Source organism: Liolophura sinensis, chromosome 7, assembly GCF_032854445.1.
Source record: "Liolophura sinensis isolate JHLJ2023 chromosome 7, CUHK_Ljap_v2, whole genome shotgun sequence".
Lineage (NCBI taxonomy): Eukaryota > Metazoa > Mollusca > Polyplacophora > Chitonida > Chitonidae > Liolophura > Liolophura sinensis.
Genome location: NC_088301.1, coordinates 10,108,379 through 10,133,742, shown reverse-complemented (window position 1 = coordinate 10,133,742; position 25,364 = coordinate 10,108,379). Strand labels below are relative to the sequence as shown.

At 36.4% G+C, this 25,364-nt stretch overlaps 1 protein-coding gene across 2 annotated transcripts in view; it reads right to left on the bottom strand.

Moving 5' to 3' along the window:
* LOC135471369 (uncharacterized) overlaps positions 1–23,679 on the bottom strand; it is a 49,482-nt gene extending 25,803 nt beyond the window's left edge. For both annotated transcript variants that reach the window (XM_064750579.1, XM_064750580.1), the window contains exons 1-5: positions 23,393–23,679; positions 15,653–15,816; positions 12,415–12,690; positions 11,198–11,330; positions 10,974–11,003 (exon numbers count right to left, since the gene is read on the bottom strand). In XM_064750579.1, the coding sequence (XP_064606649.1) occupies positions 10,974–11,003; positions 11,198–11,330; positions 12,415–12,690; positions 15,653–15,816; positions 23,393–23,661 (872 nt within the window). In that variant the 5' untranslated portion in view covers positions 23,662–23,679. The remainder of the gene's footprint in view (positions 1–10,973; positions 11,004–11,197; positions 11,331–12,414; positions 12,691–15,652; positions 15,817–23,392) is intronic.
* Between the last annotated feature and the right edge of the window lie 1,685 nt (positions 23,680–25,364).

Genomic DNA, 25,364 nt, shown 5'->3' with positions numbered 1-25,364 from the left:
AAGAGTGAAAAGCAGCACATGTGCTGTAAAGAGTATATGTGTGGAGAGGGACAAAACTGTCAGGAGAGGTCTGTCAGCAAATAGTGGATGATCACTGTTAATTTCTTCCCATGATAATGCTGGTCGCCATCATAGGAGTCAACTATTCTTGGATACAGAATAAAACAGCAATGAAATAAATAAATAAATAAATAAATTGTCAGAAGGACACTGCTTTCAACTGAAACAAGTAACAATGTGCATAACCTGTATTTTTCCAATACAATTTTTATAATAATGCAATCAAGTCAACCAAGAAGTACAGGTACATATATTACCAAGCAATACATAGTGTTTTAGCGATCAGAACAGCTGTACATTGTACACTGATTTTAGAGTGCACTTGATATTGTTTACTCCACCCTTTTAAAAGAGTAGACAAGAAATAAAATAGCTTCAGTGTATACACATATTTTGGAGGGAGTGGAAAAACACCTAAACTGCCATTTTCTTTCTTATGTGCTTGATAACTGTATAATTCAACTTTTAACCTAGAATTCTTGTGAGGACAAGGGATGCTCCATTTGGGAAAAAAGGGAAAAGCAATGTTGCATCACTCGTACCCCAGGTTCGTAAGGCTGAAAGGCAGTGTCCGTGTTACATCAGGTGAGTCATCCTTGGTTTATAAAAGTCTTACTTGCTCCTAATTATATCTTAAAACTGATAGCATGGTGCAACTTTTAATTTTCTCAATGTGCAAGATTTTGCTCACTTGGAACTGTGATATCTCGTTTATGCAACATCATAATGTCTGGTGTTATCTTTCCTTTTGACATTAAACTTTAAGCACAATAAGTAAATTTTAATTCTTCTTTAGCAATATCTTTAATGATAAATTTTCAATAACTAAAATGATCTACAAATGTATTTAGAATCATACACATTCTCATTGTGCATGATTTTGCTCACTTGGATCAGTGATATCTCGTTTATGCAACATCACAAGAATTAAAATGTGCATGATTTTGCTCACTTGGAACTGTGATATCTTGTTTATGCAACATCACAAAAATTAAAATGTGCATGATTTTGCTCACTTGGAACTGTGATATATCGTTTATGCAACATCACAAAAATTAAAATGTGCATGATTTTGCTCACTTGGAACTGTGATATCTTGTTTATGCAACATCACAAGAATTAAAATGTGCATGATTTTGCTCACTTGGAACTGTGTATATCGTTCATGCAACATCACAAAAATTAAAATGTTCATGATTCTGCTCAATGGAACTGTGATATCTCGTTTATGCAACATCACAAAAATTAAAATGTGCATGATTTTGCTCACTTGGAACTGTGATATCTCGTTTATGCAACATCACAAAAATTAAAATGTGCATGATTTTGCTTACTTGGAACTGTGTATATCGTTTATGCAACATCACAAAAATTAAAATGTGCATGATTCTGCTCACTTGGAACTGTGATATATCGTTTATGCAACATCACAAAAATTAAAATGTGCATGATTTTGCTCACTTGGAACTGTGATATCTCGTTTATGCAACATCACAAAAATTAAAATGTGCATGGTTTTGCTCACTTGGAACAATGATAAACAATGTTCTTAAACAATTTAATGATAAATTTTCAATAACTAAAATGATCTACAAATGTATCCTTGTCAAAAAGATAAGCATTCATCTAGTCACCATATGCACAGCAGCACACCTTCCTACACTGTGCCAATACTCAGCACACTCCAATGGTTAACATCACCATGCACATCCATCATTTCTATATCCGAAGTATCCAGAGTTAATAATCGGAATATATCATTGCTCAATGTATAGTTGTGACATGCTTTGGGGCAGACGGACTACAAAGGTTCTTTCGGTCTCAGCTGTCTATAAAATGGCCGGGTCATGCCCTGGCAGACGATTAGCTAACCCATGACCAATGAGAGACGTCGCATCTTTAAAAATGGCTCTCATTGGCTTAAAGCTGTGACTTGATGTCAGCACGTTTCTCAGGTACCTGGCATTAGGCATCACAATCTTCTGGCTTCCACGTAAACCTGGCTGGATCACAGCTTTTTAAGAGAAATATTCCACAGCATGACGTACATTAGCACAAATCAAACAAAGTTTTCTCTCGCAATACAATGACAAGTAATTACCATTCATTGATGCTTTCTCCCATTTAGACTCTTTCTAACTTGCAGCCAAATGAGGGTTAAGTACTTAACATGACAGAAAAAAAAAAAGTTCAGAGCTGATCTGGGCATTTAATAGGTCAGATACATAGACGTACATCGCGCATCACACCACACCAGCTTAAAGACATGTGCATCCAATGAAATGGCAGTAACACGCAAATGCAGAAATAGTTTAGAAAACAAAAAAAAAACAAAAAAATATGAAAACAGAAAACTGATTACTGCAAGACCTTCATTTTGAAAAAGTTTTCAGCCTTGAAAGCTTTTACCGATGCCTAATGTACCCTGATGTTCCTACCCATCAGCCCCTCTGCTTCAGATATCATGCCACATTGACCTGACCTACTTTAAAAGCATCCTTTATTTGTGTTTGCCTGTTTTTTTTTTTTCTTTTTTGTTGTAAAATCTAAAAAACTCAAACAAGTGGACTGGATAGTATTAGGTCTGTTTTCATTCATGCAGATACAAACCAATTTTTAGACACTTTATACGGAATTACCAACATCCATTTAGCCTGTTGTATTTTTGAATATTCAATAACTATTAAAATTTAATACTGATGCTAACAATTTGTGAGGAAATGCAAAAACTGCCAACGCACTGAGGAGAGAATGAATCAAGCCAGTGTTGAATCAAGAATATTTAAAAGTGATCCTATCTGATGTTAAGCAATTAAAAATAGATTTGGTACAGCATGTGGATTTAATTAAACCAAGGAGCTCATCTTAAGGAAACACATGAATGCAAGACCTCTCAGCTGGTGACATTTTGTTTTACATGTATTAAAGACTTGACCCCAACACAATTTTTGAGATACCATAATTAAGATTTATCGTAACTTTGATTACAACTTTTTTGCATACATGAGAGAGCAACTTTAACTGCAACCTATCCACATTTTTAAGTTGCTTTTGGAGACATATGTTGATTTCAGGGCATAAATATGTAATTTTACCATTCTACACAGAATAATGCCTTCAAAATATGCTTGAATAACACCCTGCAAACGTATTTACTGTAAAGGTTAAGAATTACAGTAAATAGTGGATTTTGTAATTTATGGTAAATAATAGGCAGAGCTCAGCGCATCAATGATAGGGCATTTCCCCTCGCATTATTGTGCTTTACACCCATGTCTGTATGCAAAATGTGAGCTCAATATATGCAGTACTTTTGGAAACTACCTTTAACATTTACCTTAACATTGCTATAACTGGTTTTGGGTGCTGATGCTACATATACCAGAAACAGGCACAACTATACCTGCATTAAATAGTAGAGACATCAAGGCACGAAATATGGAGTGTATAGAAAGGTCTTGCCCACAAAACAGTGTAAAACTTTTTTAATTAACACTGATTATCTTCAGCCTCTACATGTATTTGACCACATACCCTACGTACGAAGTGAACCTATTTTGTGTCATGAAATACTATTTGTGCACATACATGTACCCAACCTTACACTTCATTCAAAATGCAAAATAGGACCATTCCTTTGCCCCTTAAGCTTGCTTTATTATTATAAATACCAGTAAGAATATTTCAGAAACAATGTAACCATTTTCTGTTGAGGGATATACACAAGTACAGAACTGCTAAACGCTGTTTACAAACCAGTTATGTTATCAAGTCAAGCAGTTCAGAAAATATTGCAGCTGAAGTTGGAGGAGAGCTATCATTCCACACCACATTAAATTCTGGAGATAAAGCCAGAAATGTAGGCTGAAGCTTTTCAGAAACCCCAATGCTAGTAACATAATCAAAGCTACAGATGAAAACGGAAAGCCATGGGATAGAAGCCATTCAGTAATTGCTCTCAAAGTCAATTTAGATTTAAACATTGAAAATATTGCTCAGGTGTGGAAAGACAGCTTATTTGCCTTCAGGTAGGAGACACATGCAAATGCAAAACTTCAGTTCAATACATAAAGTACTGGAACATTTACATTAACAAGAATTGTAATTCAAAATAAACAAAAAAAAGACGTGAAGGTCATGAAGTTGGTAACATAGGGTAATTAATACACATTAATTAATACACATTAATTAATACACATACCCGGCATCAACAATGGAACACACCCTATGTGTTATTGTGCTTCAGTGAATAATACATAGATGCAAAACCTCAGCTCAATACGTGCTGTATACTTATTTAGATACCATCCCTAACACATGCCAAGCATAAGGCATGCATTCCCAGTGTAGAACAGACATCCAGGCTCAAGGTACTATGACATAATTATAACTATGCCTGTACTTTGTACAGATAAGCTAAAACCCATTCAGAAACCCTAAAGAATGCCGTAGAGTCAAACTCAATCCGAAACTCTTAAATGCGAGCCAATCAGTAAAACGGCAAAAGAATAAAAGCTGTTTGGGAAATTACTCTAAGCCTAAATTACCTTTGAAAGCTGAAGAGTGAAAAAACAAAAAAACACATCCGGAATCCACAATAAAATTGAAAGCGGTATATGTATAATCACCACTTATAGGAAGCTAATTCCTACGAGAAAATAGAAGTTTAGCTATTCACACACCTAGACTTCCATTTGTATTTTCAGTCAACTGGTAACTTATCTATTGATTAAAGGGTGAAAATCACAGTACAATCAAGAGTGTATTTCAACACCACCACAACTAATTCATGGTGTAGAGGAAACTCAACTGCCCAAAGTAAATTGCTCATGTCAGGCATGTAAAAACAAGATGCGTTTAAACAGTGCCATTTGTTTTATCAAATCAACAAATTTGAGCTTAATACAGTCAAATGAAAATAGCAAACACTATTTCATGCAGAATTTGACAACTGCACTATGTGAATTAACGCAGCTTGACTGATGAGCTCTCTGAAGATTTTCACCTGTACAGTGAGCACATATGTAAGCCAAATTGGTAGAATGTCAGGTAATCTCCATGTTAGGCTACCTGAATATGCGTATGAGCACTGCCATCACTCAATGCCACCCTAAGGCCCACCTAAATATGCAAATCAAGAATTATTTATTTATTGATTTGATTGGTGTTTTACGCCGTGCTCGAATATTTCACTCATACGGCGGTGGCCAGCATTATGTTGGGTGGAAACCGGGCATAGCTAGGGGGAAACCCACGACCATCTGCAGGTTGCTGGCAGACCTTCCCACGTACGACCGGAGAGGAAGTAAGCATGAGACTTGAACTCACAATCAAGAATTAAGCTGGTATAGATCACTGCTGTTGACAGGCATCTCAGAACAGAAGATTTTGGATTGACATGTACAGAGAATTACAAACCATGCAAGCTGCAAACCATCTTCATATGTCTGCATATGATTTTGTCCTTGGTAACACAACAAATCATCTTCAATGACAATCAATATATGTGGGAATTGTCTGCCAGGTACCTGTGGATGGTCGTGTGTCTTCCCCAGGCTCTGCCTGGTTTCCTACTATTATAATGCCGTCCTATATGTGAAATATTCTCGAGCACAACATACAACAGCAATCAAATAAACAAATAAATAAATCACCTGAGAACAGCTTTGGGGAAATTGATAACATGTGAGATGCAGATTTGATTTTCCACTCGCATGCATGCAGTAGCACGAGATAGGCTGAGGGTACATGCTGTACCCAGATTGGCGCCCACTGTTACCTTTCCGTTTTGGCGAGACATGTCGAACTGAAGAGCTTGCAGTGTCTATGTCATTTTGTGCAACCACCTTTACAAAGTAAAACGCCCAAAACTTAAATGATTTTTGAGGCACTGGCAGGTGGATGGCTTCCCATGAACAAGAAAAATTGGCTGGCACTGGGCACCGGGAAAAACTGGAGGGATAGTAAACACAAAATTATCAGACACCAAAGACTCAGTCAACACAAGCTTATCAGACACTGAAAGAAAAATAAAGACAATATGTTACCAGATACTGAAGATCAAAGGGCCATTGAAAGCAATTTTATCAGACACCAAAGTCCAGAAAAGACAAGACATTAGACTCACTTAAGAGCCAGAAAAGACACTGTTATCAGACAACAATGATTCAGTAAAGACAATGTTATCAGACAACAATGATTCAGTAAAGACAACGTTATTAGACAACAATGATTCAGTAAAGACAATGTTATCAGACAACAATGATCCAGTAAAGACAATGTTATCAGACAACAATGATTCAATAAAGACAATGTTATGAGAAAGCAATGATTCAGTAAAGACAATGTTATCGGACAACAATGGTTCAGTAAAGACAATGTTATCAGACAACAATTCAGTAAATCCATGTACATTATCACACCTAGATCGAGTCAAAAATGTTATCAGACAATGAAGGTAAACACAACATGTTACGCGAATTCAAAAGTCCATTTATCGATAAAGATAATTAATGTTATCCGCCACCAAATGTCCAGCAAAGTCAACATGTTACAGGCCACTGAAGGTTCAGAAAAGACACAAGCCATAATGATCCAGTAAAGAAAATGTTATCAGATACTTAACATCCGTTAAAGACAAACAAGATTGTTATCTGGCTTCAAAGGCCCGGAGAAGACAATGTTATAACACACTGAAGCTCCAGTAAATACTTCATCAGACACAGGTCCAGTAAAAAATGTCATCAGACATTGAACATAAAAAATGTGCTAATTAGCTAAAGGTCCATTAAGGACAATGCTATCTCACGAAAAAGGTTCAGTATAAGGCTGCAAGTTATCAGACATTAAATAATAGGTACAGTAAAGACTATAATCACGCTATCATCAATTGTCTGGTAAAGACAATGTTATCAGACACTGAACATTTGGTAAAGACAACATGTTTTCAGACACCAAAGATACATGAAGTCAATCAGTATTGTAGACTGAATGATGGGTATATTGACAACATAATCCAACTACAAACGTCCTGTAACCACAAGGTTATCAAACACTGAAGGCCACTAAAGACGTGCTATTAAACACCAAAGGTCCAATAAACATGTCCAATAAGACGCCGAAGGTCCAATAAACATATGCTATCAGACACCAAATGTTCGATGAAGATGCACTATCAGACACCGTATGTCCAATAAAGATGTGTTATCAAACACCAAAGGTCCAATAAACATGTCCAATAAGACGCCGAAGGTCCAATAAAGACGTGCTATCAGACACCACAGGTCCAATAAAGACGTGCTATAAGACATCAAGTGTCCAATAAAGATGTGCTATAAGACATCAAGTGTCCAATAAAGATGTGCTATCAGACTCCAAAGGTCCAATAAAGATGTGCTATCAGACTCCAAAGGTCCAATAAAGATGTGCTATCAGACATCAAGTGTCCAATAAAGATGTGCTATCAGACACCACAGGTCCAAAAAAGACAAGTGATATTAGAGATTAGAGGTCCAATAAAGACGTGTTATCAGAGATCAAATTTCAACTAAAGTCATCAGACAGAATGGTCCAATAAAGACATGTGGCATCAGACACCAAAGGTCCAATGAAGACGTGCTGTCACAGATCATAGGTCCAATGAAGATGTGTGCTATGAGAGGCCAAAGGTGTAATAAAGACATGTGCTATCAGGCACCAAAGGTGTAATAAAGACATGTGCTATCAGACTCCAAAGGTCCAATGAAGACATTGGCTATCAGACACTAAAGGCCCAATCAAGACGTGCTATCAGATAACAAATGTCCAATAAAGATGTATGTTATCAAAGATCAAACGTCCAATAAAGTTATATGCTATCGGACACAAAAGGTCCAATAAAGGTCCAAACACTTAAGGTCCAGTAGACATATGTTATCAATAAAGATTATGAAACTTTGGGGGTGATCGTGTGAAATGATGTGTGGCTCTGTATAAGGGGGATAAAGCTTTGCATTTTTAATTGGCTTCATTCAGTTTAACAGGGAAAACTAAAGTAATTTAGCCCCATAACGTTGTCTATAGTCTATTGATCATCCTGTCTTTGGCTTAACTTTCTATGAGAAAACTGGTTATGGCCGGTTTATATGTAGTCCATGTATCGCAGAAAATAATGGCCATTCCAGATCTGATCAGGCGATCACCTCTACACAAGAAAAGGTATTCCATCTTTATACATGTACATGTCATACCACTGTAAACTATATGTATATGTATTTCAGATAAATGTCTTTTAAAATGAAAATGACAGATTTTTATTGCCATATATATGTACTATAGCTTGTTTCTATCTTTAAATTGAAAATCCTGATCTCATAATCCACAACAGTATTACAGATACATTTCCTACAGCCTACCTCCTGTTCTGGCTGTCTAAATACAAATTTAGGGCTTCAACTCTTACGGTTGCTATGGCAACAGATCGAGACGTTATTTAATCTTACTCAGTATGAAAAATCTGTCTTCCTTGTGTTATAAAATGTTACCACATCTAGCCCTATAGTGACAGGTACACATAAACTCAATTCACTAAAGACATCTAGATTTTCCAAATAACAAGCACAAATTCACAGTAGCTGCAACATTCCCGAAAAAAAGGCGATATTGTCTTGTAATCGTGCCGCTCATTACGTAAATTGCTTGTGAAAAAAAATAGAATTTAAAAAATCTTACACATTTCCCAATGATAAAAGATGGATGTAAAAAAAAATATAACTGATGCACTGATGTTAAAAGAGAGGATGTAAAATGTTGGACTGATCTAGCAACAGAGACAAGGTGGATTATAGCGCTGTTTGTCGCAGCTTAAAAAACAGTTAGCAGTTTCCACATCTCACAGAAGTCTAGGGGAAGCATGATATGTCATTATATGCTCTTGTCTTATTCTCTACCTGGATTTTCAAGGGCCTACACAGTAATACATGTAAAATAATATTACTTATTTATTTATCGAGGGTAACTCAATTTTCAACAAAATTGTTCTGTCCCAAGGCATTCACACTATACTGGCCTCCATAGCCAGGTGGTTACTGTACTAAGATCGTACTGAGCATATTTACAGGAAGATTTATTTGATAGGTTTTTATCACACTATTGCACGAGGGTCGCTGCTCTGGGTTCAATGCTTTAAGTCTCTTATATTTCATGCTTTTAACATGGCGGTCAGGTTTTCAGGCAAATCAAACCGGACAAAAACTTGAGGGGTCAATAACAGTTCGTCAGTTACCTTCATTTTTGACAAACCTTATGTAGACAAACCCACCAATTCTAGATGAGCTATGACAACTGACAGCTGCAATAAAGGATCTGCATTCAGAGGATGTGGATCCATGCCTTAGAATTTTTGCATGGCATTAATTAGTTAAGTATAATTAATTATGCATAATTAGTCTATACTTATATCTGCTAAAATGCTATACAGGCTGACACATCAGCCTGTATGAATATTTGGCATGAAACAAATTTAAAAACATTCCAATACAGTGCTCTTTTTTTTTAGCTTGACATTTAAAACCAAGCAAATAATTATTTCTCTTAGACGACAGCAGTCAGGTTTATTGACGGCAGAGATTGAAGAGGAAATAAATTACACTTGCCTGATATAAATGTTCTGACTTAAAGCAACAGCCACAACAGTGGGAGCTGTACTTGTCCCAATGAGCTCCTTAGTCAATTAAGGGCCAAAAGACTGTACCAAGAGTGACACTTTAGCTCAATTAGCCACCCAGGATCCCGATAAGCTTTTAGAAATTGCTTGACTAGCCAGAAGGCACATGGCGAGCGTAAACGTCTGTCGCAGTGAAATGTGCACACAATTCACAGAATTACAGGGGCTATGCTTTGCATTTGTGTCCGAGCTCTCAATTGTGAAGAATCAATTGTCTTAGAAATTCTGTGATTCAGATCCAAATCATGACCAAAATTTATAGGACTGGCACAGTCCTCAAACATAATTCAAATCGGTTGATAATTTTTCTGTAAAGCTATACTGACAGACAAGCAGATAAATGCTGACAAAAAACATAACCACACTGGAAGTTATAACAATAACTGAAGTTAAACGCAATGTTTTCACCATTACATATATAAACGCTTTCCATATACAATGTACTTGAAAAATATGTAAGTTCTAGCCTATTTATTGATATATGCATAGGCCTAAGATGTGTTTATGTGAATGAATGGTTGATCAGTTTTTATTTCAACACAGTTGAAGTGGGTGTAGGTGTGCTATGGTTTAGAGAGTGTGTTAGTAGAGGGTACGGTACTGTGGGTACTGGTTACATATTTGTATCCCAAGGTGTGATCGATTAATTAGGTCTTGAGGGTAGAAACTGGGCATTAACATGATTTCCAAATTAAGATGCTCTCACAGAGTTATGTCCCTTAGTGACACCATGTCAAAGTTTTGTTACAGTAGTTAACATTCCTACACATTTGCCCTTTATAGCATCCCAATAAACATTTTTTTTTAAAAAATCCTTTTACTAAAAAAAATATTTTTACATACACCAGCCTGAGCCATCATCATGTATTAAAACTCCACTGATTTAGAAGAAAATACCATAATGCAAATAATGTAACAATGGCATACCCATCTTAATAACTTGTCAAAATGGCTATGGCACTAAAGCTTATGTTTAAGGAACATTCCTTAAACTTGCAACATATTAGTGTATCAGGAAAACAATTATATGACACTAATTATGAGCATTTCTTTAATACTGATCACATAGTTGCAGCAGGCTGATCAAAGATAACCTGTACTAGTTATAAATGATAAGTGAAACAAAGTACTGTTAAGCTACACAGGCCAGTAAACACTGCATGATTCTGTTAAGAAAAAAATATACTTTAGTACATCAAGAAGATTTTACCTGCCCTCTATTTCCAGTTTCTTCTCAATCCTAAAAGAACAAAAGAGGAAATAATGCAGGGTTTCATTTTCACTGACTTGATGCCATAACTGATGGACCTTTCACCTTTAACTTATCAGGCAAAGCAAGCTCAATGATAGCAAACAAAAATGATTAAACTATATGAATTAAACAATTTTCAAGTACTATTAAAAATGAAAAAATATGAACTGTAACTAGCTTACCCAATTTTATAGTAGAGAGTCCAGTTTGTCTTGATGTTTAACTGCTCAGATGTTTTCACGGGGTCCCAGGTACAGGTCATATTCTCAAGGCTCTCAGAGACGCACATAATGTTTCTTGGCTTCCTTGGGGGGTCTGTGTAGAACGATAAAATTTCTACAGCATGTCTATCACTATATATGTCCCTGCATTACCCAGACTTCCACAAAGTTAATGTTTCTTTGTTAGCTTAGGACGTAATGTTAATTACAATGGTGTCAGGTTTAATGAAGCAGGCCAGTCCATGATGGACATTAAACATGCTGCCTCACTGGAAAACCATGCTGATGTTCCACAGCTTGCATACTCCTTACAGCACATGTTCTGCTCTCTATTTTCACATTAAATCACTGAAAACATTTGCAAAATTTGCACAGAAATCTGAAACAATGCCGAGGTCACCGGGTTCACGCTGATTAGGCAGGAAGTGATGTCAGAAGACACAAACCTTCTGTCTCAGCCTTGGTTTCTAATAACACTATATACATATGCATTCCCTTGGTCTAAAGTATGTACAACACGATTTTAAACAACAAAAGAAATTTTATTGCTGAATGCTGACTAAATAGTTCCGCAAGAAGACTCAAGACCTGGGTGTCTGGAGTAAACCAGCAACTTTTGGAGAGCTACTGTCAAACTTTCCCACATGTGACTTGTCATATTGGTAGAAGGCTAAGTGCAGGTCTACAGTAAACTTTGTGCAAGACCACACAAGACAACACTGTAGCCACCAAAGCCCTCTTATGTAAGCAGGGCCTTTTTGAAAATAGCTGTACTATACCCATATGATGATCTCAGATTGAGTCCATCCTTGAACAAAAAAAAAACCAAAACAGGTCACATTCAATGACAAATACTTTTTTCTACATGACTATAGGTGCATATGTGGTTCAAGTTTGAAGAAAACTGCTTCAGAAGTTCAAGTGATATTACCTTGATCTCAGGCTTAACATAAAATACAACTTAAATGACCCCCATGACCTTGAAAACATTTACCAAAGTTAAAGAAGTTATTCCCAATACTTAAATATAAAATGGCTTATATATGCTTGCATATGAATTTGGTAGCCCTGCCTACAAATGTTCAAGAGATACAGTGTTTACAAAGAAATAGACAGACAGACAGATGGACTGATGCCAATTTTGGCACAGTGATAAAGAAAAACAAAAGAACACTCACATGCCACATGCACAGAGATGGTACTGGGCCTCGGGTTCTTGTTCTTGTAACAGTGATACATTCCATGCTGCTCCAAGCTTACATTCTGTATCACTATCTCAACATGATGCGCATCAGAATAGCTGACAAACTCCGTCAAGGATCGGCGATTGTGGTGCACTTCCAACACTGCACTCTCATTGGTTGTCAGGCTACAGTTCAACCTCAGGGTCTCACCGACAGCCAAGATGTCCTTGTTGAATGTCATTTTAAAATCAAGAGGCTGTACTGGTCCAACTGGAAGTCAAGACCAGTGTGAATTAAATTTCAAGATGGTGAAATTTGTCAAAGACTTGGGTTCACATTTCTTATAGGGAAATTGCTTTCTATATGTTTATATTTGTAGCACATGCACACTCAATCCAAAAACCGAGTCACCAAGATTATGTCTGTATATGACACATTATTGCACTTATTTATTTCATTGTTGTTTCATGAAATACATTTATAAATAATTTTGTTATATGATGGCTATCAGTCCTGTGTTGGGGAAACTGGAGGTGGTGTGGAAAACCACTGACCTCTGGCAAATTATTGACAAACTTTGTCGCATGCACAATATTACACTTCAGATTTGTTCGACATATTGGTGGAAATCAGTCATCTTCAAGAAAGATTTAGACTGTGCAAGCGTCAACACCATTATTATCGTCACCAAGGTGAGAGAATCTAGAAATTCCATGTCCAAGTTCAGGATTGAACCAACACCTGGTGTGTCCTGGAGACAAAAGGTTATCAGAGATCACTGGTTTGGTCCTTCATGTTCTTCAAATTGATATGATCATCAATCATTATCAATCAACTTTGACATCTAGCTTAAACAGGTTATACTAAACACATGCCCATGGACATGGCTTTCTTTTTTCTTTTTTTTTGCATAAAACAGTGTCAGAGTCAGAAGTTGTATTTTCAGCTGACATATTATTAGATAGTTGTGTAATGCCATACTTAAAAATCTTATACAAACACAGTCATTAATTGTATGGCTGGAGTAAACCGGGTTGTTGCCGAATGTAACTCTGAAATCAGCCAGAGTGTTGAGAAAGTGATGGGGAGAAACTGCTTCTAATGTGTAGGATCGACGGTAAGCCACACTTACCGCATCTTCACACACGCATTAAAAGTTCCCTGGCATAAGTCCCTCTCAACCGAGTGGTCCCCATAATCAACTAACCTGTTCTGAGTCTCACAGAACCAAAAACGATCCATGACAGCGGCACGATTTCACAAAGACAATACATTTTCAGACATTACACCCACTGCGGTCCTATGCCATCTATCACTATTTTAATCATTTGCACGAAGGAACGAGATTGAAGCGATTAGTGAAATCTGACGTCAGGGGTATGAACCAGCCAAATGGACGACTACACCTGCCTCGTGTTAATATCATGACTGCCACAGCTATTATTATTTCCTTTAAATGACCACATTCTTTTTCTGTGCTCACATCAATCACGTGACTTGTATGTACGACTCTCAGAACGAGATGGTGGCCACAGTGGATACAATGTCTAAAAATGTATTTATTTTGTGAATTTGTGGGGTTCATCATGGATTGTTTTTGGTTCTGCGAGACTCAGGACAGGTTAATTGATTATGGGGACCAGTCGGTTGACATGGATTTACACATGGTAAGATATAATGCGCATGTGAAGTTTCAGTAAAGGTGGCTTACTGTCGATCCAACGCATTTCTGCCCCGTAACTTTCCCAACATTTCGTGTTGCCCTATTTCAGAGTTACATTCCATGCTAGAAACCAAGGGTGCCTGGAGTAAACTACCAACTTTGAAATGACATACTGGTATATCATATTGGTAGAAAGCAAGGCATCTTCAGATTAGGACAACAGAACCTCAATTTATTTCACTTATATGACGGCGGCCACATTATGGTGGTAGGAAACCGAGTGGAACCCGGCAGAAACCCACAACCATCCGCAGGTTGCTGGAAGACCTTCCGAGTTCAGTACAACTTTTTGCTTGGATAACTGGGCATGCACAGCACTGAGTTTGACCCTGAAGCATTATGTAACAATTATAACAAAACAAAAACAAAAAACAACAACAAAAAACAATGGCTGCAAGATAAGACTATATATTACACAGCTGATAGCAACTGAACTTTTCCAATTCCAAAGGACCCCTGAGAATTTTAGAAGACAATAGTTGTGTCCACTTTCAGTATTTGAACAAAAAACATGCTGTTATAGCCAATAGATGTAAATGTTCATATCTGACTAAAAAGGTTTTAATTCGCTGCTATAAGCCATTTATCAAATTTCAGATTCCCGGAAACAAAACCTTGAAGCAAACTGCATGTTTGCCTTGAAAGGACCTGAACATCAAGGTTATGTGAAAAACAGAACGATTGGAAGACGAAGACGGTCAAATTATTTGTGAGAAACGATTTGGCAGAGACCAAAGAATTTATGGGTGGCATGTTTGATTTCATACTCCCTTCTGCTTTCAAAACTTGCCTTCTTAAATCTAATCAATTCAGATGGTCATGAAGATTTCCGTAAAAGGTAGATAGCTCGCAGATATGTTCAGAAAAACTATGAATATTTCTTTCAAAAAACAATGTCAAATTGAACAGATATAACCAGTTACTGAGTTTTTCATTCAATTGAGGGACCGAATACCGGTTTGTCCAGACGACTTCTATCAACCCCTGAACTGCAATGTAGAGTATCCACAGTTAAGTCCCCGGAGACATTGTTAACGTGCAAAACAGCCATGAATCAACTGTATTTGAAGTATTCTTCTGCTTTGTCATTTGGATGACAATATATACAAATGCTTACCACTTTTTCTCTTAAAAAATCATTACATGGATTTCTTGTAAACTGCTCTTTTAATGTCAATCAAGATCGAAATTCTCCAGTTAGGCGATCAATTAAATGATTACAGCCTGCGATGAGTAAATTGTCAATGCATGCTCTTCATCAACCCGAGACAGTAACAACAGCATAACAATGGGAGAATACAGCAAGGCAACTTATACTCCAAGCAATATCAGGGCTATATGCCTAAATACAAACAACAAGGGCCAGTTGTCCAAAAGTCTAGTAAAACTTAAACACATCTCAAATCTTTACACTGGACCATATTTAAGGATTAAGATGACGGGTTAAATCTGCTGATCAATTCCACTTATCAATTGAAGTTTATCCTCAATTAGTACACACGTACTCACAGGCAAGAGAGATTCCCCATGGTAAAAACAACAGTGACGGCCACAAGATGTGTATGGTGACAAACTCTGAACTCCAGGCCAACATCTTAAAGTCTTGTCGGAATAACGCCACAGGAAATCCTTCCAGTAATTTTGGAAATTTTAGTTTAGTGTGGACATTTTTACTGCAAGAAAAGAAAGAAACACAGATCACAACAATTTAGATCACTTCAGTGTTCTGGCCATTATTTCTATGTTTTGCCAAACATCATAGTCAAGTCAAATACTGACATAATGACATTGTTATTAAAAGTAACCAAAACAGATGGAAAAAAAATATCTAAAAATAAATATATATGGACACGCTTTAGCTTTAAATAATAAAATTAAAGTAAAAACACAGAAGCAGAACTTTTTCCCCTTCATGTACATTATACATTAACTTACATGTATGATGAGGTATAAACAAATTAAACTGAGCACAAATTTTTTTGAGAGCGCACATAACAACTTCCCTAAGCCTATATGTGGGATCATACTGATTTTGCAGCTTAAGTATGGCAGTAAATTCCCTTGAAATACATGTAATTTTGCATAAGTTGCACGCAAAAGATCACAAAGTTAAACACCCGCATCATGAAACCACTACATTTTCACACAAAAGTCATCTCCTGTAAAGCATTTATGTAGTAATTGCTCTGGTTTAATTGTCACTCCTGACATGTCAAAAAATGTTTATTGTTATTTAAATATTAATTTGCAGAAATGGAACGAGATTTCTTTTATTTGCCTGTTTGTAAATCCAGATGTGCTTTGGAATGTGATAAAACTGGTTGAAAAGTGTAAATACTACACTTAATGACACAATTTATGTAAGCTGTATTAATACAAAGCATCATTTTGATTATAACTCCACTGAAAATCAACACAATAATTCAATAAACATCCTAAACCCTCAACATATTTAAACGATAATGTACAACTTTAGATGCAGTTTGGAAATACATTTCACACAATTTGAAGACTAAATAAAATTAAGGTAAACTTCACTGATATATATATATATATATATTAACATTTATTCCACTAATATGCCGAAACATGCCATCATACTGCCTATGGGGGAATTTTCTGAGGATATTGCGTGGACGTGACTGTGCACTTCAGTGTAAGCCGAGAAACTACTGAACTTATGATATTATATATTAACATAATATGTATTGAATCTACCTTGAATTTGATCTTTGTCCAGGCATTTCCAACCACACTGGCAATTCAGACTGATAAGCTATAGTTTTACCCTGTACTACATTGTACATTTCGTGACTATCTCAAGATTTAATATTTATTTACTAATCTTTCACTCGGTTTCACGATTAATATCCTTCTATTCCCTCAAGGGATTCTAAATTCATACCTATATGCGATGACAACTACCGGTACACGTTTACTGTTGGCATTCTGAACATCCTATGCCTATATTGGGACTTACGGTCGTATACAATATAAATACATGTGCGATGTGGACTAGAGCCATTCTTGTAACAGCGCCCATTTAATGTGCTGAAGCACCTAGCACAGTGTGCTCCAGTTACAAGCCAGACAGAAAGCTCTCCATTTGAGCAGCTAACTGAACTGCACACAACAAAGTGTGACAGCTTGTGGATTGTCTATGGTTTGCCTGTGGAATGGTAGGGGGCTGCTTGTCAAATGCTATTATATTATTACTTGTATACTGTGTCTGGATATCACAGTACCCTGCAAAATGTCTGTCACTGGCTAGTTGCATGTGTATATGGTCTGGATTGGTTGACATGTACACCAGAATGTTACATTGTCTCTTATCATGATTTTAATAAGAGACCACTACACATGTATATCAACACCAGATGAATGTTAAAAGTGGAATGTTTTAAGCTTGCTTAAAGAAGAAAAAAACATAAAAATGATGCTAATAATAAATAAAGAGCGTGAAAACTTATTTTTGTATGTCAGAAGAAAAAAGTATTTGAATTTTTTTTGTATGGTTAGTATTTGGGACCAGCACTTGGGTATAAATCATCATTACATAATAATGTAAAATCCAGGTTCAACACATTTGTTAGCAGAAAAGACCAAATTCTAGTGCAAATGTACTTACTAAACCTGCGCTATATCCTCATTTGTAACATTATTTCATAAAGACTATATATTTTCATGTCATTATCTTTAAAGAAAAATCGAAAGAAATATATGACAAGATTTAGGACTAACTTTTCATCTGAACTTTTAAGTCATTTTTATGTTTTCTCCACCTTTCAGGTGTGCTGGTGCTGATGAAGGAATCAGCCGTAGGTACATGTATATCCTAACTGCTCGAGTGACATGCTGTTACTATATGTAACCAATTGTCATCTTAAATCGATACATTTACCACATGCAGTGGCGTCAGCACTATGGCAGCAAGGACTCGCCCTGCCACAAGAAGACAAACCCCTAATGACTCCTCGTCAATATCGTCATAAGTATGACGTAAAACCTCAGGCATACATACATATAATATTAGGCACAAACAAATACAGTAGACATATGCATTAAAATGGTATTTATTTTAAAGATTAAAAAATCTAAAGCTGGAAAACTGTGAATGTACATTAAGCCTACATGTAGAGGCATATGTGAATGTTTTAGTCTCTGCATGCATCTCTTTGACACCATATTTGCATGAAGCATGAAGACTTACATGTATGGCTGCAAAAATAGAAATAAATATCTGACCAAACCAATTTGCCCAAAAATGTGCATTTTTAGAGGGAAATGATAAAATCACAAAAGCTACTTTTGGTGATGAAACCTATTTTATTAACAGCTTCATCCTACCTTCCCAACAAACCACCTTTCTATATTTAAGATCAATAGAACCTTCAGAATCAGGTGTACTGAGTATTGAACAGGTACGGACAAAATTTGGGCTCTGTGGGTTAAACTACTAAAGACACCTAGCACACAAGACATCAACGTTCTATTGCTGCTCTGCATCAAACATCTCCACGTTTCATGATGACCTTTAGCGTGCAACCACGGAGTCAAAGTAACACTCACTCATTGACAGGCCACTTTAAAAATGTTTGAATTGCTGTAAGGCGAGTAGAGTGAAACAAACATGGCTCCGACAGGCCTGTGATTTAATAGTTACCTGTGACTGTACAAACAAATCATCTTCAATAAAATATATAGCTGCAGGAAACTTAAGAGCTGAAAAGATCACAGTCTATGTCCCTGAGAAAAAAAAAGTCTGCAGCCTTTTGTTGTTAGAGACGGAATTATTACTTATCGTCACATGGCATATAACATGTACTGATATATGACTTAACCTAAAACATAACTCTGTTGTTATAACAAAACTTTGACTGATCAATGCCCGCAAGCCAAGCATATCTTTTGTATCAGTCAAGCTGGCCGGGATTTGAATTTGAACAATTTGAGAAGTCTTGCAATGCAGAAAATATTGCGGACAGGGGGAGGGGAGAGGGGACAGTACCCTTATCTGCTGAACACCATTGATTCTTTAGCTCCTATACTTTCCCACCATACATGTCATATTACGTGTGCATGTAGCTTCCCATCACTGAGACTATGCAGACAAAAGGCCTCATCCTCCCTCAAGGACTTCTCTCCTCAGGGGAAACCCTGTAAAATCTGGAATATAGGATTGCACTGCACACACAAAGATACTGGATCCTTCCTGGACGCTTAATCCGTTAAGTCTCACCTTGCTGGCAGTTTGTGCGGGTTTTAGTGAACATAACACTCAGGCAGGCAACTAAGGTTAGAGCAGTGCATAATGATGCCTTTTGAATAAAGTTGTGTCAAGTATACTTCGAACGTGCATACATGAAAGTCCAATCTACATATTATCCAATCTATGTCAGTTGACAGATTTAAGCAAAACTATAAATCTGACACTTCAGATGAACATAGAGATATCACCTAATAATGTACCCAGACATAATCCCATATAATCAATATATTATATATTCATTATATATATATCAGACATCCTGTGTTACAATGTATGAAAAATGATACATGTAACTCGATATTCAGTCACCTTGAAGTAGCCCGATACTCATGATAAGTCATCCGACATCCAGAAATAAGCTGACATTAACGATTCATCTGACCTAATTCTCACACATCACCTGACATCTAGAAGTACCCTGATTCTCACACATCACCTGACATCCACAGGTGACACGATTCTCAGAAATCACCTGACATCCAGAAATAAGCTGACATTAACAATTCATCTGACCTAATTCTCAGACATCACCTGACATCTAGAAGTACCCTGATTCTCACACATCACCTGACATCCACAGGTGACATGATTCTCAGAAATCACCTGACATCAAGCTGTGGCCTGAAACTCAAAATCCCAGACATCTACAAGTGACCTGATACTCAAAATCCCCTGACAAGTAGAAGAAACTTCGTACTCAAAATCATCTGACAATCAGTAGTTACCTGATACTCACAACCCACTTGACATATAAATTAAAAGTAACCTGACAATCAGAAATCATACGATATCCAGAAGTAACCTAATACTTAGAAGTAACCCAATACTCAGAAACTTTTAGACGTTAATCAAGCATTGTAAACCGTTTATAACATTCACACGTATATAAATGCTTGAGGTTTTACATCGTGCTTAACAATTTTTCAGTCATATGACAACGAGAAGTCCTTAGGTGTGTGTACTTATACTTTGTCTTCTTGCCGCCAAATCGCTGCCTCCACTGAAGTGTCATACCGAAGACAACAGAAATGCCACCCCACCAAGTTAAACTGCACTGACACCCAGCCCACCAGTCATGTTTCATTCCTCTAATCTCTCAGTGCTGAACGCCAAGCTAGGTAGGAGAGTACCGTTTTTATAGTCTTTGGTGGGACCCGACAAAGCTTTGATTCCAGGTCTCCCGACTTCGAGTAACATTCCCTTACATATGTGTATATTTTTCTGTCTTTTGTTACTATGTTGCAGAAATCTAACCAGTCCTTGTGTCACAAAAGACACTCAAGACATTTCAACATGTGTACAGGTATGACTGACTGGCATATCTGCATGTTAATCCCGCATCCATGTGGTACCACGTGTAGGCCAGCCTTCATCTGATACTGGACTAGGACACTATCTTTACAGACACTGATTACAGACTTGCAGGGGGCCTCTGTGGCTCAGCTGGTTAGCGCGCTAGCGCAGCATAATGACCCAGGAGCCTCTCACCAATGCGGTCGATGTGAGTTCAAGTCCAGCTCATGCTGGCTTCCTCTCCGGCCATACGTGGGAAGGTCTGCCAGCAACCTGCGGATGGTCGAGTGTTTTCCCCGGGGCGCTGCCCAGTTTCCTCCCACCGTAATGCTGGTCTCTGTCATATAAGTGAAATATTCTAGAGTACGGGGTAAAACACCGATCAAATAAATACAGACTTTTATTTATTATAAATCGAGCAGCAAAGAGTCAGCTTATCTCACTTACCCAATAATAATGATCTAATGATGTCATACAATATTAAAATGCTGTACATTTATCAAAAAAATTTTATGATGGTAATGTAAATTATTTATTATTTCTTCATTACATTGTATCATTTTTATAGATGTATATTATATCAGTATCATAAAACTATAAAAACCATGTATATGTACATCAGCTGTTTAAAATGCCACACTCTGCCATCGGTCAAATAAACTCTTAATTTTAAACATGCATGTCAGTTATTCATAATTTACTCATCTGACACAAGACAGCTCATCATCTATGAATGGTAATTTAATTTTTAATCATAAGCTTTTTTCTAACAGTTACACCAGCTCTTTAGCCAGAAAATGTGCTGCTGTGCTACAGGGCTGATAAACACATTACATTTAGACAGAAACATTCAGTCACCAACTATGGCAAAGTAGGTCAAAAATTCAAATATACTTCTCTGTACCTGGTAGCTATTACACTGAAGAAATTTATTTTCTTGATCAGTAAAGAGCACTCTATTTGTCCTAATATTTGCCTAATAAAGTGTAGTTTTGGAGGCTAATAAAAGCAAAATATTACTTTCCCCCGTTTTATATACTGTACATAATCCTAAATTCAAAACATCCTTTAACATTTTTATAAACGAAATTCTCATATTCAGGTAAAATGGGTAACTCAGATAACCATGGGCAAGATTTTAGGTCAGATACAGTGATTCCTTTTGTTTGAACTATTGGACAAGGAAAAAAATACTTAAAATACTCCAACTTGGAATAATTAAAGAGAAAAAAAAAACAAAAACAAAAAAAATAAAACACAAAAATAACAGCATTTTACCCCTGAAAAAAAAAAAAACAACAACAACTGCTTTTGTTGGTGCCAATACATATGTATGCATTTCTTTATATTCAACAATGAATGGCTGTCTCAACCACACAGTGTTGTACTAGGTGTTCTCTGGGTGGGTTTGCTTGGTTTTCCATTACATTATTCAGCACACAAACGCTGCAATTACTTAGCATACAATGTTTCCAACAATGATTGCCTTAAATTTTTCCACACATTACATAAAAAATATTTTTTATGAAAGTTTTTGAATTCTAAATACCTGAAGCTCCTTATTTTTAAAGTTGAAGGTAATAGAAGATATAACAGTAATTAAAAAAAAAACATGTTTTTTAACCTGTATTAAACAAGAAAAATATATTACTGAATATTGTTTCTAAATGGAGAAAAGAAAATAAAATTACGGCATAATGAAATGTTTGTTTTACCATAGATAACTAATGCAGATGGACACCATATAATACATGTATTGTACATGTTATTTTTCAACCTTTTGCAAGACTGATAAAATTTTACTTTATTGGAAACTCTGAAACGGGCCAACCCAAGCATTATAGTTTTGTCACCAGAACATAAAAATTGAACATAGATTGCACTCGAAGCTGCTCTTTCATGCGAGAAGTAATTCGGGTACACCATAAAACTGAAAGTGAAAAGTCAATCATAAGGACATTCTGTTTGAGGGCAAAATAAGATCAATTCGTTCAAGTTACATACCGTAAAACTAAGAATCCATTAACATCAAGTGAGCAATTCTCCAAATCCATCAAGATTTTTTCTGTTGTTATAAGATTGCTGTTTTATTGCCATATTGACGAAATTTTCACTTACACGACAGCAGCCAGCGTATGAGGAGTTCGAATAACAGAGAGCCAGCCAATCATGTACTTGTACTTATCAATTTCTTTACAATTACAAGAATATGTTTAGATGTCCTGTCAAATTTTTGAATTATGTAGCATTTAGCAAGCTCTCAGTTAATTTACTTCTCCCTGGCACTCTTCTACTGGAGCTACTATTATAGTATTATTCAGAGTTGGATATGATATTTGTTGAACTATGTCATAGTTCAGGGTAATGTATATGTATACCAGGCATGCTGGTATTTTCTTTGTGGTAATCAAGCAGGGATTTCATGTGGATTTGTATGCATGGGTATCCGAGTGCATGCAATCTTCAGGGATCCGAAAAGAACCAACTGCAGGAATTTGAATGCAAATCCATGAGCCATTCTGCAGATAGTAATGTCCAATCAATTGTGCAATTTCTTGAAGAGAGGGAGAGAGAGACACAGATCGAAGCTGAGGAAGGGTGGAGGTGGGGGAAGGGGAGGAGTACAATCATTAGGTTAATAGTGAAAAAGTTTATTGGAATGTACAGGAAAGTCTAAAAATACAAACCATTCTGATGGCATTTGTCCACTGATGCTGACAGTTCTGTGCAAGTGTCTGGTCCATGGTGCCAATGTTGGACCTTTATACTCTGCCCTCAATATAGGTATTAAAATGCATGTCGCGATCCCAACTGAAAAAACAAAAACAGTCATACTTAACAAAGATGGACAGTCAATAAAAAAACCAAAAGCATTAAGAACATAATAGAACAGCATGCTTAATTTTATCAATTTCAAAATCGGACAGTTTTTAAAATGGTAATCAGTTGAGTTCATGACTCAGGCAACCACAACATTATGGTATTATTGTAACAATGAATGAAAATATTTCACCATGTATTTCACAGAGTTTTGGAGGTTTCTAAAAATGCACAATGTTTTAAAATTAATCTAACAGACATGATTACAGCTAGACATGCTGGTAAGCCTACAAAATGACACGTGTTTACACCTTGTCTAGTGATGCCTAACTGTATCTGTTTGTGACCTGGAGGTAGACAAAGATACCAGTATATTTTAACATTACATGTGAAAGATACGCCTGTCAAATTCAGCATAACATGTCTTCAAGCAGATGTTCATTGTTTTTTATGGAGACATCTGAGCAGCTGTAATTATAATGGCAAACTGCATTCACGTCAAGTCATTTACTGGTAAATGTCACTTCAAAAGAAAAGAGATAATTAAATGTAACATTATGTATCCAAATAACTATCTGATTTGTTAACAAATATCAAGGTATGTTGTGTTAACATAATTGGTTATTATGATGGTAATGTGCATATATGGCACGTTGTCCTTATGTGCAAAGAAAACACTAAAATAAGGCATTTATCAGATGAAAGAACATTAAACACTGTGAAGGAAAATAGTTTCATTTTATTAGAATTTCTTAAATGGAGTAAAATTTGTTAAATTTAAAACCTGGGATTCTATGGTGATGTGTAGGGATCCAGAAGGCATCAATTATGTCACAGCAATATTTCTGGCTTGAAATATTTAGGTTTTTCAAGGCCCACTAGTTGAATGCATTCATAGCTCTAAATGTAGATGCATTCTGAATGATGAAATATAGCCATCTATGGGTGTCAAATGGCAAGAAGCTGATGTGACGTCACAGATCACAATATGGTCAGAAAAGAAGACAATAGAATCCAAAGTTTTATATCCATTTTACTAGGTTGAAAAATATTCAAAAAAAAAAATTCAAACTGTTTTCCCTGGAAGTATTTAATGATCTTTCATCTGACATGTACTTCATGCTGGTGTTTTCTTTGCCTTTAACAGAGCTCATAAAGGCTCCTTCCTGACTCAAAATCTACGTGTACATGTACACGTTTGTAGTCTCTTTGTTCTGTAAATTGTTTTGTTCCTGCACTATATGTTCGTCGAACAAGTCTATAATACATGATGTACTTGCTGGTGTAAATGTGCCCATAAAACGCTTCAGTACACACAAGAACTGTAACATTACGGCCGAAAGAAAAATTTCTATTGCAGTTTGGACATTTATGTGTAGAGCCCAGCAGTCCAGATTATCCCACATTATTGACAAAGCCAGTACCACCCTGCTGGTCAGGTAATTACTTCTGCTAGCTAAAGCCAGAAACAGTTTGTTGCAAACAGATCCAGGGCATTTCCTCCTATGGATATTTCCCACTAGACATTCTGTAGAAATGAGATATACTAATGAGAATCACAAGGTAGCACATGTTTTAAAATCTAAAAAAAAAAAAAGGCAATGTATGCTCTAATGGCCTCCCAGAGTACAAATCTGCTTGTAAGTTTTTGCGATCTATTATATACAATTTAGATGTCTTCTGCTATCAAAACCCCAAACTCTTTGAACATTCTGTTTTTTTTTTTTTGCTTCAGGGGCACTTCCCAACGTAGATAATTTTATTTGGCATAGTAATATAGCATGGCAGTAGGAGTTCTGTAGTTTGAACTCATTTAGTGGATCATGTGCAGAAATTTCA